Below are 16,338 nucleotides of genomic sequence, written 5' to 3' on the forward strand. Positions count from 1 at the left end.
GCAGCCAAGCTGGTTCAGACCAGCAAGACCGAGACAAGACAGTCATGATGGAAAGTAACGTGATGGTAAGTACGTGTACTCAAGTATTGTACTTAGGTACAATTTATTTATTTTTTACTTTACTGGAGTATTTCCAATGTAATAGTTACTTCTACTCCACTACATCTCAAAAGTCAAATATTGTACCTTTATTCCACTACAATTATTTGAAAACTTTAGTTACTAGTTGCGTTGTAGATTTGAATTATTACAAAACATACGTTAACCACTTATAAGCCCTACAGCCCTATTCAAATTTTGGCAATTTGAAAATAGCCGATCTACAAGCTCACAACACGTTGTCAGCTTGTAGATCTGCTATTTTCAAAAGATTAAAACATTTACCTTGTGAAACGGGACCTTCTGCATGAGTACTATTTCAAGTATATTCTGATGCCACACTTATGTACTTTCACTTCTATAAGAGTATTTCTACCTCGTGGCATTAATAATTTGAAACATTAAAACATTAAACATTTGAGTTTGAGTACTTCTGCCAACAGACAGACAGTGAGTTCTGTCGGTTTTACGGTCTGTCTGACCAGGGATCACTTGACACCTGGGACAGATTCCAGTGCAGTTAATCCGAACCAACTAAGTTCTTCTGGGTTTTCCAGATCCAGTGATTAGAACCAATTAACTCGGCTCCAACTCTGTCCTTCTCTCAGGGATCGTTCCCTTTACTGACATAAGAGACGAGAGGGTTTAGATGCATTCTCTCACTCGGGATGCAAAGAAAACGAGGCGTACTGAACAAACAGAAAGACTTTAATGTGTTTGTTTGTTTTTCCGAGGTTACTAAACATTTCTACTTTGTAAAAAAAAGACCCAGAACAATCTCAAGCATCTTTAACACATCACACCTTTCATTAAAACTTTGGAAAAAAGACAGATAAAAAAAAAAGAACAAATAAAAGAAAATCTGCAAATTGATTTACAAAATATATACATGAGGTATATACATATACATACACACACACACGTATATATGGGAACGCAACATTTCTTTAGAGAAATGTATACGCAGTAAGATCTCATCACATATCCATGCGTGTGTTCATGTATTTGTACGTACGTGTGTATATATACTGTTTATCAAGTGTCTGGCTGTCTGCAGCTCCTTAATCAACTAATTAACTAATCAAGGATTCTATTGGTCAAGAACTGGTCACATCTCATGGACGTGTCCACCAACAGCTTCCTAACATTCATATTGGACACGGACGCACCACGTCGACCGTCCAGTTTGTGGACATGTCTGTCCATGGGCGGACATGTCTGTCCATGGACGAACATGTCTGTCCCCGTCTATAGAGGAGATATCCTGTCTATGGAGGACATGTTTGTCCCGTCCATAGAGGAGATATCCCGTCTATGGAGGACATGTCTGTCTATGGAGGACATGGCCGTCTATGGAGGACATTCCCGTCTATGGAGGACATGTCTGTCTATGGAGGACATGTCATCTTTAGAGGACATGCCGTCTTTCGATGACATGCCGCCTATGGAGGACATGTGCGTCTATGGAGGACATTTCTTTCCACGGAGGACATTTTCTTTCCATGGAGGACATGTTGGAGAATCTGTCCACATGGGGGACATCTCCGTCCATGGTGGACATCTCGGGGCCCAGTCCATGGAGGGACATGTCCCACCACGTCCGTCCACGGAGGACATGTGATCAGCTGGTGAAGACCTCAGCCAGAGAAACCAAGCTAACAGGAGAAATATTCAATCAACAGAAAACATTTACGTTCTTCTACAGTAGTTTAAATGACGTTATAATAATAATTATTAGTACAGAGAAGTTATGGGTGGATTATGTGATCTGCTCTACTCAAATCACTCGTCTTTCCTGACGACGCCTCCGGTGGACTTAACTCGCGACTAACCGTATGCTCCTAGTGAACGCCAGGACACGGGTTTCCCAAGTCCCACCGTCTTATATCACGTGTCTATCCTCTCTGTCTTTCTACACTGATCTTGAACCTAAAATGAACTAAAAAAATTGTTTGACCTCAAAATATTCAGCGGGATTGCCATTAGTTTTATTTGATTTGATGATGCAATCTCCCAAAACTAACCAACGATGAAGATTGGCGACATTAACATTTCTTCGCCAACGCTCCATTGCACGAGGGTGTAAATGTTTTTAAAAGTTTGTTTCGTGTTGCGCGACGATCTACAAGCCGGCGACGCGATGCATCCTCAGCTTGTAGACGAGTCGCGCTGCAAAGGATAAATTAGAAAATAAAATAAAATGTCCGATTCATCATACTTGGTTACATGCCGGTGTCGCGCTGCGGAAATATCCAAACGTTGTGGCTTGCGAGCCGAAAACTGCGGAGTTTGTGAACCGAAAATAGCTTTAGCACGTGAGCCAAAAAAAAATAGCTTTCCGAGCCGAAAACAGCCAATCTAAAAACTCAAAACAGCATTTAGACGAGCCGTTTTCGGAGCGTGCGACTCCGGCCCGCGCAACGAAGTATGAATCGGACTTTTTTTTAGAAGGAGCTCCGGACGAGGACATCACACGGATTTGGGGCGGAGCAGGTCACACGTGGAGGCGAATATACAGCAGAGACAACATCATGTATAGCAGATATACATTTACTGACCAAGTGAACTGATCTGGGTACAGCTAGCAGGTTAGCAGTGGTGGTTAGCATGGGGTTGGGTTTTTTTTTTTTAAGGTTCGTTTTTGTGGAAATATTTCTCGTGTTTTCCTGTCTTCGGTTATGAATGTACAGAGCGTCTGTTGACAACACCATCCATCCCATCGCTCCTTCCCCTATTCTCTCCTCCCCCCGTCTCTTTATTCTGTCTGTTCTATCGCTACGACCTACCCTCTGTTCTCCCTCTATCCCCTCCCCCCGCCATCTAACACTTTATTTTATCATCGCCACGCCGCCGTTGTTGTCGTTGCTGCCGTTGCCCGTCGCGGACAGGTTCCCCGTTTGCACGCGGTGCGTGACGTGTCCTCCGCCGGACGTCTCGTCGGCCGGGTCGAAGCTCTTCTCCTCCAGCGGCTTGCCGATCCAGGCGCCGTAGCCGTGGAGGCTGAGCGCCTGGAAGAACTGCTCCTTGACCTGCTGGAAGGGCCGCGCCGCCAGCTTGGCGGCGGCGTACGAGTGGTGCATCAGCAGGTCCGTGCGGCCCGACATCTGGCAGAGCACCCGGAAGAGGCGGAACAGGTTGGACTTGGACACGCGGGACACGTCCTGCTTGGACCTGAGAGGGGGGAAAACGGGGATGGGAAGAGGGAGGGGACGGGGCTTTTAGATCTTCATCGAAAGAAAGCGACATTCAAGAGGGCTTATTTGTCAGTTATTTGTCACTCATAAACAAATCAGGTTGAAACATTAAAGTTGTTTGACACGTAGAACAGTCAATAGGCTCTATGCACAGCAGCCATATTGGAAAGAAATTGGGCCCCTTCCCTACTTCCTTCACAGGTGTTACCAATGACACTAATGAAGGCTCCGTTCCATGTAGCACAGTGGTTCTCAAACTTTTTAATTTCAAGGACCCCCATAACTCTGAGAGTGTACAAATGGAACCAAATGGACCCGGGAGGGTCCATTTGGTTCCATTTGTACACTCTCAGAGTTACACCATACACCCTCTCAAGGAACCATGAGGGTCATCTTCTCCACTTGTCCATTGCCGTTCAAAGTTTTGATCAAATCGATCTTTTCAAGACCGATTCCTGATTGGTATTTTTCATGTTGATCTTCGGTGTGGATGTGCATGCGCTAGTCTCGTATAGCCAGACTACTATTCCACAGACTCTGAATGCTACATAAAGTCTGGAACTACATCGCCCTGTAAGCCGAGAAAGAAATACGTTTCGTCATTTACGTTCACAATAAAGAAAATTCATTTTTTGAATTTCCAATTGATGATAAAAAGCTATATTATGCTTCGGCTAATTAGATTTACAGTAGGACACAATTACGCGAGTGCAAAGACAAAACGGAAGTGGTCAGGAGGCTGGACATTCGCTTTACTCCCAGATCGTTTTTAAGCGCTTCCGTTGTACCGACTAGGCATTTGACAAGTGTGTAGATCAAGCTTTTTTTTCATGAAAAACTGCCGAGTTCCGGAGTTCCTGCAAATGCGCGGCCACGGGCTATGGGCTCTGTTGTCACGGTTACGGTACCTGCAGGCTATAGGGTCTGTAGCCGGTGCGGTGGCGTTATTATGGATGCCACCGCAGTTATAGGCAAAACCCGCAGTGATTGGCCAGTACACAACTATGCCTAAACCTAACCCTGACCTCAGTAAAACTATGCCTCAACCTAACCTTAAACTCAGTAAAACTATGCCTGCCAGGGAGCCAATCAAACACAGGTAAGTCTATCCTATAACGTTGGTGGGATTCATAATCACACGGTGCGGTGGGGGGGACGTCACCTACCTTTGGGGCTGCAGTATGCGCACACACACACACACACACACACAAACAAACACCACACAGAATGGCAGAACATACAGACCAGCGCTACACAGTTATAAATGTCTAGGGGCCGTGTCCTCAGACAGTGTTTTATGAGTGGAGGGCCGCTCGGGCAGAAACCAGCTACATTTCATATTGAAACAATGAAAAGTAAGCGCTTCCGACTAAACCGCCTAACTCCATTGGATCCTCAAACCATGTCCATGGCACTAGCACACACACACACACACACACACACACACACACACAGTGGCGGGCAATGTTCGAACGAATGCCGTGTTATTGGAGGATGAAATGAGCAGGTGGCACGTCACCGGGTATAGACTAGTTCAGGGGTCTTCAACAGGGGGTCCGGGACCCCTAGGGGGTCCTCAGAGTTACTACAGGGGGTCCGCCAAATCTTTGTGATATGATTTATTTTTTTTTGTACCTTAACCACTTGAACCTTAGCATCCCTTTTCTGAGGAGAACTTTAGCCAAAAAATAGCAGATGTACAAGCTCACAACGCCTCGCGCTGCGAGGTGTTGTGAGCTTGTAGATCGGCTATTTTTGGCAAAGAGGCATAGGTGTAGAGGGAAAAAGAACAGTGAACGTCAACAAAAAAAAAGTTGAATCTGAAACACAATTTTATACAATATAGAGGGGGTCCCTGCTTCATCTCTCTCTCAGCTAGGGGGTCCTTGGGCTGAAAACGTTGAAGACCCCTGGACTAGTTGCTCAAGTCTCCCTACCTACTAGCACAACACATTCTCACCCCCATGTGGTAATATGGGGAGGAATTGTGTTTGGCTCGTTCGTCTCTCGTTGCGTTGAAAAGCCCTTGAAAAGGGCTAGACCACTTTGGTAGAGGTTTGGGTTGTGTAGTCACCTTGCCACGATAGTTACTCCAAAAGTTGGGCAAGGAATCAAAAATGAGTTATCCATTGATTAGAAATTGATAATCCAATAAAAGCTCCTCATTGACTTACATTTTACCGTGATGAGGCTCAAGAGGAGCTATTTTTGCCCGTAAACGAACGCAAACAAAGTTGATTAATTGAAGATCCGGATCCAGATCCCCGGATCCAGTCCGGGTTTTCTTCCTAGTAAAAATAACAAAATCGACAGGAAGTTGACATTTTTATTGAAAAACAAAAATAGCACCGGGTTGGTTGTGTTCTATATTGTCAGACTCAACTTTGTTTGTGTTCGTTTATGGGCTAGAAAAGCTCCTCCTCAGCCTCTTAATACAATGTCAATGGGGAGCATAATTTTAATTATACATGTATAGTCAATGGAGCAATTATTTTACATTTTTTGCCCACCTTTGGAGTTGCATCATGGCAAAGTAACAACACAACCCAAACCTCTACCAAAGTGTTCTTGCCCTTTAATGCAACAAGCAGCTTATGAACATTATGAAGACTTCCGTACGAGAAGATTTATCGTTTCCTTATGTCAGATTCAGAACGGCAGTACCATGAAGTTCGTGTATATTGAACCATTTTCTGTGACCATTACAAAAGCTGGCATGGTCAAAATCTTTCAAAAGTGGCAGAGGATCAACTGTCATGACTGATGCCATTTTTAAATAGCTAACTAGAGACAGAACTAGCTGTAGGACTAGTAAACTCACCCGTCCAGTTTGCCTTTAGTTCCGTCCAGGACTTCCACACTCAGCTGGTCCGGTGTGCTCCAGTTCACACTGGACTCCTTGGTCTTACCGGTATGTCTGGTGGAGTCGTACACGCTGACCCTCCCAACCTGAGGAGAGGAGAGTTGTCTGTCAGTAAATAGGCTCTATGCATAGCAGCCATATTGGAAAGAAATTGGGCCTCTCCTTACTTCCTTCACAGGTGTTACCAATGATATTAATGAAGGCTCTGTTCCATTCTGGTCAGGGTGCTGATATCGTACATGTTGGCTCACTAGAAAGTAGAAACACTCCATTTTGGTTCCCAAATGGCCCCTTATGGTGGGTGTGTAACTTAACTCGCGAGTACAAATGAAACCAAATGGACCCGTAAGGGTCCATTTGGTTCCATTTGTACACTCTCAGAGTTATGGGGGTTCGTTAAAATAAGACAACCACTATGCCACACTAAATGGAACAGAGCCTTAATTAGTGTCATTGGTAACACCTATGAAGGAAGTAAAGAAGGGGCCCAATTCATTCCCAATATGGCTGCTGTGCATAGAGCCTTTTGACTGTTCTACGCGTCAAACAACTTTAATGTTTCAACCTGAGGAAAAACAACATCATCTGAACTCATGAGAAAGACTTGTGGGTCTGGTGACGCGTAATAATATCCAGTTATTTTTTAATTAAGACACCTGCCATCGTTAGCCTATGGCGAACTGCCAATACGAAACAAACCAGCTGTCTCGTCTCGTCTGGTCTACTAGAAACATGAGAGCATCTATAGTCAGATAGCAGGGGTTCTCAAACTATGGGTCGCAACCCAAAGTGGGGTCCCAGGAAGTTTTTTTTTTGTATCAACGAAAAAAAAAGAAGTGAGGTCGTCGTGACCAACGTGAAGAGGCCACGGTCGGTGGCCAAAGATAAAATCGAGGGCTGGATCAAGAAACTCTGGTGGTTCTAGGCTAGAACTAGGGATGGGGTCGTCCAAAAAAAAACAACAAAAAAAACACTCAAAATATGGGGTCGTGGTATAAAAAAAAGTTTGAGAACCCCTGGTCTATGGTTTATTTTAATTAAGCAATATTACATAAGAGGGTGTGCGTTATCGTGATTATCGGCACGCCCAGTGGTGTGGTCAGGAACGAGGCAGAGCAGAGGTTCCACGAGCATCACTGAAGTCACAGTAAAGCCACCCTCGAATGCAAATATTGCGATTATACAACAGTTGCCATCAAAATAAAACATGCTGGTTGGAATGGTCATCACTAATGGTCGTACCTCGGGGTGGTTGAGGGTGAAGGGGGCGCGGAGGCTCTTGGCGAAGGCGTCTCCGTCCCTGGACAGGCGGCAGCAGACCGCTCTGGTCAGGTGACCATGGCTGTACAGGTACCCTGGAGGGATAAAAAAAAAAAAAGACATTGATTCATCATGACGTTGCTGTCGGACGGAAACCTTGTGTATCTCCATATTTCAACGTTTTAATGCCCTATTTTGTCGACAAAGTAGCCTTGTGAAGCTTGTGAGCTTGTATAAAAAGTATTAAGAGCTTTTGACTAATAACTACATTGGATCCATTGGAACACATAACGTCCATTTCCTAAAAAGTAGTGGGTTTTGGACGTACCCGACAGCAAAGGTATTAATCGTTTGGTCAACTGGTGGCAGCATCCCAGCCAGAATGTCAGGAATGACTACAGTTTACTAGATCAAGCGTAAACATTTAGCAATGTAATCCAACAACATTGTGTTGAATCATTATATTTTGGATTGAAATACATTGGAACATGGAGTAATATAAAAATGAAATACAGTCCATCAGCTTCTTAAAAAAATCACACATTTATTGCGTGTATGGATGATTTTATTAGAACTAATTTTCGTCAAGAGAAACTAGTAATGAAAGGATATACTGCACAAAAGAAAATCTAAATTTCGTCTTCTCAGATACGCTTACATAATATCTAGTTGTGAGTGCCGTCCATGTGCCTTTTAGAGCCAGCTGTGGGACATATTAGTTGATTAAGCTTTTGTGGAGATCTTGCTTCGTGGCCATGTTTTTTACTTTTCCAGCATTTGCTATTTATACTTTATTCCGGTATTTGCTATCGCCATTACAACTAGAACCCCAGCATACATATTCTGGTGGGGGGGGGGGGGGGGGGACATTAGCCAAAAATAGCTAATCTAGTTCAGTGAGCTTGCAGATCAGATGTTTTTGGTGAAGAGATTTGGTGTAGACAGTGGTGGGAAAAGTACTCACATTCTTTACTAAGAAAAAAAGTATCAATATTGCAATGTAGAAAAACTCTGTTACAAGTGAAAGTCCGGAATAAAAAAAATACACAAAAGTATTGTTATCAAAATGTACTTTAAGTACCAAAAGCAGAAAGTACTAATTATGCAGAGTGTCCCATTTTACAAGTTCTTTCGAAAATGCAAATCTACAAAATGCATATCTACAAGCAGATCTACATCTGCTATTTTCAAATGGCCGAAACGTATATAGGGCCCAAGTGGTTACTGTATGTTTTGTAATAATAATCAAAATCTACAAAGTAACTAGTAACTAAAGTTTTCAAATAATTGTAGAGGAGTAAAAGTACAAACATTTGCCTCAGGGGTGTAGTAGAAGTTAACGTACTGAAAAAAATGATTAAAAAAATACTCCAGTAAAGTAAAAATTCCTCAATTTTACGTAAGTACAGTACTTGAGTAAATGTATTTAGTTACTTTTACACCGCTGGTTGTAGACAGAATAAAGCCAACTCAGGTCCAGTTTACTAAGTATACTAGAGGGTTTAAGTGGTTAAAAAGACGACCAAAACCAGTAATAGGCTCTATGCACAGCAGCCATATTATCACTTCCTTCACAGGTGTTACCAATGATACTAATGAAGGCTCTGTTCCATTTAGTCTAGCACAGTAGTTCTCAGATTTTTGAATTTCAGATTTCCACAACCCCCATAACTCTGAGAGTGTGCAAATGGAACCAAATGGACCCGTAAGGGTGCATTTGGTTCCATTTGTACACTCTCAGAGTTACACACCCGTAGAGGGCCATTTGGGAGTGTTTCCAGTGAGCCAACATGCACAACATCAGCACCCTGACTCCGTCTGACCAGAATGGAACAGAGCCTTCATTAGTATCATTGGTAACACCTGTGAATGTCTTACAATATGGCTGCTGTGCATAGACCAATTATTTGTTTACTAACATTGAGCCTGGACGCACAGGTGATTGTTTCACGCAATCAATTCCCAACCTGTTTCGGGGTGCACTGGTTTCAGCACACCCCAACCCCCTCTTGTGTGTGTTGGCTAGTGAGACGCGTCCTAACGAGACCTGATATAATGGGTTTCGTTGCGCGCATACTGGCTGCACGCAGCCAGTATGACGTCGTCTGTTAAGGGGTCTATTACCGACCTTTAAGACACATGCGTACATATATAGTAGTAGTAGAGTCAGGTACTAACCCAGGGTAATGGACTTCAGGTATATGGGGTGGAGGAAGTGGCTGAGTAGCGCCCCCTGGAGGCCCAGGACGTTCCAGCGCATGATCTTGTCACTGCAGCTCATGGTTCGGAGCCTCTCCCCGTGCTGGATGCCGTCCCACGTGGGCACGATGGCACTGGACTCCACCGGGATGGTCCCCTCCCCTGAGACACACACAGACATTTATGAATGGATTGGTATCAAATATTTCTAAGACAAAGGCCATTGTGCTTGGATCTAGACACGTGTTGGGCAAGAATCCTCAGTTAAAACTGTCAATTGGCGCCACACAAATTGAACAAGTGTACACTAATAAAACTTCTGGGAGTAACTATTGATAGCTCTTTATCTTGTTCTAAACATATAGACGATATTGTCGTCAAAATGGGAAGAGGAATCGGGATGACTAGGAAGTGTTCCGCTCTCATCACTCCCTCTATAATGAAATCAGTTATTCATTCTTTAGTTCTGTCCCAATTTAGAATATTGCCCTGTAATCTGGTCATCAGCTACACACGCTGATTTGAAAAGATTACAGGTTGCTCAGAATAAAGCAGCTCGTCTGGCACTAGGATGTTCATACGGGACAAGTATTAGCTATATGCGTGAACATCTGGCATGGCTAAAGGTTGAACAGAAATTATCGGTGAGTCTTCTAAATCTACTGCGGAACATTATTAGCACCAATAAGCCGTCTAGCTTGGCTAAACAGTTACACATGACTTCTGAACATGGGTACAACACCAGAGGAGCAGTACAAGCCATGACAAAATTACTTTAAAAAAAACACATCAAGAGATACCTTGCAAGTAACTTGTCAAGTATGTAACTGTTATTTGTTTAATTTGACTGGACTGTTGGATTTATTCTACTATAATTTGTAGTTTTAGTACATTGGTATTGTATTTGCTTTGTTCAAGACCCCAGGAAGACTAGAGGCTCATTCATGTGTCTCTAATGGGGATCCTTTAATGAATAAATGAACACTTTATTTGGACAACGCACCAGAGCGTGGTCCTATAGAGGTACGTTTGGTATAGCGTCAAGTTTAAATATATAATGTGAAAAGTTGGAACGTGTATAGTTGAATGCGTTAAGTCATGTGTGTAAAGTTGTCACCGTTCTCCACTTTGGTGCGCAGTTTTCCCTGCTTGGCGTTCTCAAACAGCGGCTGGTGACAGTCGCCCTCGTCTCCTGTCTCACTGCACGACTTGTCGAACAGGGCTCCGTCTCCACAGGGGGCAGTGCTTGCAGACAGACAGACACACACAGAGACAGATACAGGAAAACAGACAAAGGAATGCAGAGAAAGGGAATAAAAAGTTAGTATGTAGCGGTTCTCCATCTAAGCTTTCGTACCCAGTGGTCATTTTGACAGCTAAGTTTTGTCTTTTGAAAAAAATAGTTAATTTAGTTTTAGTCATATTTGAAGTCATCTGAAATGTTTTTGACGACTAAATCTACAGTTGATTTTGTCAACAAAACAGTTTTTGGCAGGCCTTGATGGCGTCGTAATGGCAGATTTTATACTTAGTTGCATGCTGAAAATAGCCCATCTACAAGCTTACAGCTCATTGTGAGCTTGTAGATTGACTATTTTCAGAGCGCAACACCCGAGCGCAACCAAACATAAAATGACTTGTCTTTTAGTTCTACCAGATCACTTCTTTGCAAGTCCCTCCCTAACATTTTAGTCAGTTTTTACGTGTTGTCTTAGTTTTAGTCAACATAGCTTGTGCCTTTATCAAAACATTCACCCATTCACACACACGCCGATGGCAAAGGAAACCATGCAAGGCACCAAGCTGCTCATAAGAAGCAGTTAGGGGATCAGTGTCTTGATCAAGGACAAAATGTCTTGCAAATCTGGTTTCTGAAAAACGTATGTTGCTATACACACACACACACACACACACACACACACACGTATCAGTGGTGCTCAAACCTTTTCAAGTTACTATGTTCACATTTCAGTGGCATATCAACGTTAAAGAGCACAACAGATGAGTTTTGAGTGCATTTCACGCCATCATCATGCCATCCATTTATAGCCATTTCCGAGTTTTGAGTGGCTGCTCTCCATTACACCAAAGGAAGAATTCTCCTTCTGCATCCATTAGCTAGTTGAGTGGATTTTGTCCATCTCCCACATCTTCATCCACATGTAGGTTTTAAACAGAATGACTCATGCGTCCTGGGCTGAATAATGATCTAACTCTCAACACAGCTATTCAACAGCTTGTGCTCTTATCAGTCGGATGCTCAAAAACATACAAAAACCTTTCCTTCATACTAACACTTTCACCTTGATGGCTTGCCATCAAAGCCTGTGCATTATAAAGGACTGGCACAGAAATGATCCTTTCAATCAAAAGGCATAAATACAGTATGAAGCAGGCCCTAATAAGTTACCATAATGGACATAATATGGCCATTGTTGTGTCCTATATAGCACAAAAGGTCAAAAGGTTAACCACAAACACAGTCGTGTGGCCCCCGACTTAAAGTCATTTTACAATTGTGGCCCCCTGCCTAATCTAGTTGAGTACCCCTGTTCTATAGCAATGAGTACTATCAGAATATAGTGCTTTAACCTTTTCACAAAAAACGTTTTGTTTTTAACAAAAACTATCACTTACCCTACCTTTAATGCCAATTAAGCATAACAAATGTGTCCTTATATATAGTAGATGCTGTTTGAAACACCATTCATATGGCAGGATTACAATTACTCCATAAAATATGTATAATATAATATTAGGTCATACAGACTTTTAGGAGGGGTAGGAACAGAACAAAACTGACATTCAATACGAGTTGCTTTTTAACAAGAGTGAATCCAACGTATTTGATTCTCGCGGATCAATATTAGTAACATTTTTTAGGAAATCTACTCTCGGTAAATTCTAGTAGGATACGGTCTGGATTCTCTGATTCAGAAATGTAAAAATACATTGGATAGTACACACAATAGGCTCTATGCACAGCAGCCAAAATGGAAAGCAAATGGGCCTCTTCCTTATTTCATTCATGGGTGTTACCAATTATACTAAAGAAGGATCCGTTCCGTTCCGGTCCAACAGAGTCAGGGTGCTGATATTGTGCATGTTGGCTCACTGCTACACCAGTGGGGTCTCAAATTGAGGTTCGGGGACCGTCATGGTTATTTGAGGGGGTTCCAAATGGCCCCTTACAGGTGTGTAACTCTGAGTGTGTACAAATGGAACCAAATGGACTTACGGGTCCATGTGGTTCCATTTGTACACTCTTTAGTTTTTTTTTCCATGAGCAAATAAATGTAGTCCTGGCCAGAGCAATATAATAATCATTAATTAATTAAAGCGGCACTATAGCTTTAAAAAAAAAAATGTAATTTTGGCCAATCTGTATGGTAGAGCTTATTAATACAATATAACTTATACAATTGGGGTGGTTGTATTCTGTCTACCTGCTCTTCTATTGAGACATTTAGATCGTGTCAAAGGTCATGTCTTACCTAGACACAGGATCTGACCCAAATTTTGACCTGATGCTCAAGATTCAATTTATCCCCTGAGCAAGCCGGCAGGCTCTATTGGCTCAATGGTAGAAATGTCAGCACGCGTACAGGAAACCAAGTTCAAATCCGGGATAGAAGAGGAAAGTTGCATAGTGCAGCTTTAAATATATATACAGTAGGAGGAAAAAGTGGTTGTTTAATTTGGTTGCCTGGCAACCATCCAAGCCTCCCATCTTCCGGCAAGAATTTCTCTGGCAACCACCCAGCCCTCCCTTCCCCCGGCAACCGTCCAACCGTCCCATCTCCCAGAGTTTCCCCTGCGTGAACGAACGGACCTTAAGGACAAACGCCACAGACACTGTGTCTCATAATATGAGAGACAGAGAACAAAACGAGAGACAAATAGAGAGAGAACAGAACGAGAGAGACAGATAGAGAGAGACAGAACGAGAAAAGAACGAGAGGGATGAGAGCATTAAATGCCATGGCCAGCAGACAGCCTGAGGACTGTCTGCTATCTGCTTCTCATTAACACACACAAGAGGTTTGTATTACTATACTTGTGAGGATGTCAACATTTTAGGATGGAGATTTCATGCATGTCGTTTTTACTAAAACAACATTTTTAACCGTAAAGCCTAAAAATTGCAGATCTTACGAACCTACAAGAGCTAGTATATCGGCAATTTTGCGGCGTGCAACCAAGCTTAAATGAACACACACGTGGTTAATAGAGCATGTAAGCTGTCGTTTCATGTTTCGTGTTGTTGAATTCGCTCATATTGTGAAGCTGTGCTTCATGTAATTCAAGTTCTTTAATACATTGGACTGTGGTTGTACTTCAGCAGTTCTTGTGGCCATAACCAGATTATCAAATATGAATTATTCATTTTACCACTGCAGGAAATGCATGAAAAAGCTCCCAAATTTAATGTAAGCATAAGTTATTTACTGGTCTCCCCGAAATGGCAGACCACTCAAAATAAAGCTATGAATTTTTAAAAGACTTCTACAATTCAACTACCCATAAGCTTCAGACTGAAAAGGATTGCAATGGTATTGAGGTTCCTTGGAAGGAGAGGGACCCCTATACCAAACCACACATGACCTTAAATCGCCTCTTATAGCATCTAAAGTTTAGCTTAAAAGCTGAGACTTTAGCAGTCCATGTACCAGTGGAATAAGGGCTTTACATACCAGTACAGAGAGAAGAGACGTTATGATGTAGAGGTCAAAGGTGAGGTCAAGGCTGATGTAGTCGTTGTTGGCGTATACAGTACAGCCACTGTACATCTGCACATACCGTCTTTGTCGGGTGGAAACCTCATACGTCCAAAACTCGTACTTTTCGGGATTCGAATTAAAAAAATCACACCCTGTGTGAAGGTAGCGGCGCCTTTGATACATTTTGTCATCGATATGTGTTTATAATGTGTTTATAGCCATGTGTCACGTGAAGCTTGACCAATCACTTTGTTGACGGGTCTGACCAATCAGAGCGTTGACGGGTCTGACCAGTCAGAGCGTTGACGGGTCTGACCAGTCAGAGCGTTGACGGGTCTGACCAGTCAGAGCGTTGACGGGTCTGACCAGTCAGAGCGTTGACGGGTCTGACCAGTCAGAGCGTTGACGGGTCTGACCAGTCAGAGCGTTGACGGGTCTGACCAGTCAGAGCGTTGACGGGTCTGACCAGTCAGAGCGTTGACGGGTCTGACCAGTCAGAGCGTTGACGGGTCTGACCAGTCAGAGCGTTGACGGGTCTGACCAGTCAGAGCGTTGACGGGTCTGACCAATCAGAGCGTTGACGGGTCTGACCAATCAGAGCATTGACGGGTCTGACCAATCAGAGCGTTGACGGGTCTGACCAATCAGAACGTTGACGGACCTGACCAATCAGAACCTTGGCGGGCCTGACCAATCAGAATGTTGACAGACCTGACCAATCAGAACGTTGACGGAAAAGCCAGGTATAGAGCAGGACCGCTCTATACTATGTATAGATACTATGTATAGAGCGGCGCCAGCGCCGCTAAAAATAACAGATCGATCTGCTATTTTGGACACTTTTTGTGTGACGCTGTACTATGATCAAGTAGGGTGTTTATTTACGGGGAAAAAAGTTAAAATAAGAGATTTCGGCCCGACAGCAACTATATGGCAAGTGCAATTTGTCCTCTGCATAACCCTCTCCCAATCCGAACTAATTAGAAACAGTGGGTTAAGTGCCATTAACACAGCGTTCGGGAAACAGGCATTAAGTGCCTTGCTATATGGACACTTCGGCACATAGACTGGGGGGGGGGGGGGGGACCAGCCACGAACCGACGACCTTCTGACGGCCTCTCTACCCACTCGGGTACAGCCTCGTCCCTGATGTCATGCCTGATGTACCTCAAATGAGTTATCGCCATCATTTCAACCTTTTTGCCTCGATCCCGATACATTGACCCATTCAATCTGGGAAGGCATCGTTTTTAGATTTTAGTCATATTTTATACTTTGGGCTATTCAAAAATAGCAGATATGCAAGCTCATAGTGCCGCGCTATCAGCTTGTAGATCTGCTATTTTTGAAAAAAATCGTGAAAATGTGTGCAAATCTTTGAATGCATATTTTTTTTAAGTGAACATTTGTAACTCAAATCTTTGCTTCTGGGGGGGTCCCTGGAATGAAATATTTTACAAATGTTTGCTTTAAAAATATATATATATATTCAAAGATTTGCAAAGATTTTTGAAGAAAAAAAAAAAGCAGATCTACAAGCTCATAGCGCGGCACTCAGTGCCGCGCTATGAGCTTGTACATCTGCCATTTTTGAATAGCCAAAGAAATCTAAAATGACACAGATGCGTTCCCGGATTGAATGGGTTAACTATAGTTGTATTAAATATTGAAAATAGCTGATCTACAAGCTCTTGTAAAACTTGTAGATCTGCCATTTTCAATATGTTTGTACGCCTAATACTTACAAATAAATACGATTAGATTTGTTTTTTGGGTGGATTCGTTGACAGTACTAGTGGGTTATTGGTTCTCAACATCAGTGTGGATATATTGTGGGTGAATTGCCCAGTCCCTAAGGTGACATGTCATACCTGATGTAGAGGTGAAAGGTGATGTCGGATTTGATGCGGAGTTTGTTTTCTTCCACGGGCTCAAAAATACTGTCGTCTCCTTCACAGTGTTTCAATAACTCACTGTAGAGAAACCTGAGAGGAGGAGAGGA

At 43.0% G+C, this 16,338-nt stretch overlaps 1 protein-coding gene across 5 annotated transcripts in view; it reads right to left on the reverse strand.

Annotated features, from left to right (window-relative positions):
• Window positions 1-786: 786 nt before the first annotated feature.
• The window catches only part of adar (adenosine deaminase RNA specific), a 57,794-nt gene continuing 42,242 nt past the window's right edge, over window positions 787-16,338 (reverse strand). For 4 of the 5 annotated variants that reach the window (XM_084053413.1, XM_084053409.1, XM_084053411.1 and 1 more), the window contains exons 15-21: window positions 16,208-16,321; window positions 10,733-10,860; window positions 9,595-9,777; window positions 7,399-7,511; window positions 6,115-6,242; window positions 5,468-5,581; window positions 787-3,270 (exon numbers count right to left, since the gene is read on the reverse strand). In XM_084053413.1, the coding sequence (XP_083909539.1) occupies window positions 2,928-3,270; window positions 5,468-5,581; window positions 6,115-6,242; window positions 7,399-7,511; window positions 9,595-9,777; window positions 10,733-10,860; window positions 16,208-16,321 (1,123 nt within the window). In that variant the 3' untranslated portion in view covers window positions 787-2,927. The remainder of the gene's footprint in view (window positions 3,271-5,467; window positions 5,582-6,114; window positions 6,243-7,398; window positions 7,512-9,594; window positions 9,778-10,732; window positions 10,861-16,207; window positions 16,322-16,338) is intronic. The other variant, XM_084053412.1, reaches the window with a different exon arrangement.

The sequence above is a fragment of the Gymnoscopelus microlampas genome (genome assembly GCF_963454915.1).
Source record: "Gymnoscopelus microlampas genome assembly, chromosome: 3".
In the NCBI taxonomy this organism is placed as follows: domain Eukaryota; kingdom Metazoa; phylum Chordata; class Actinopteri; order Myctophiformes; family Myctophidae; genus Gymnoscopelus; species Gymnoscopelus microlampas.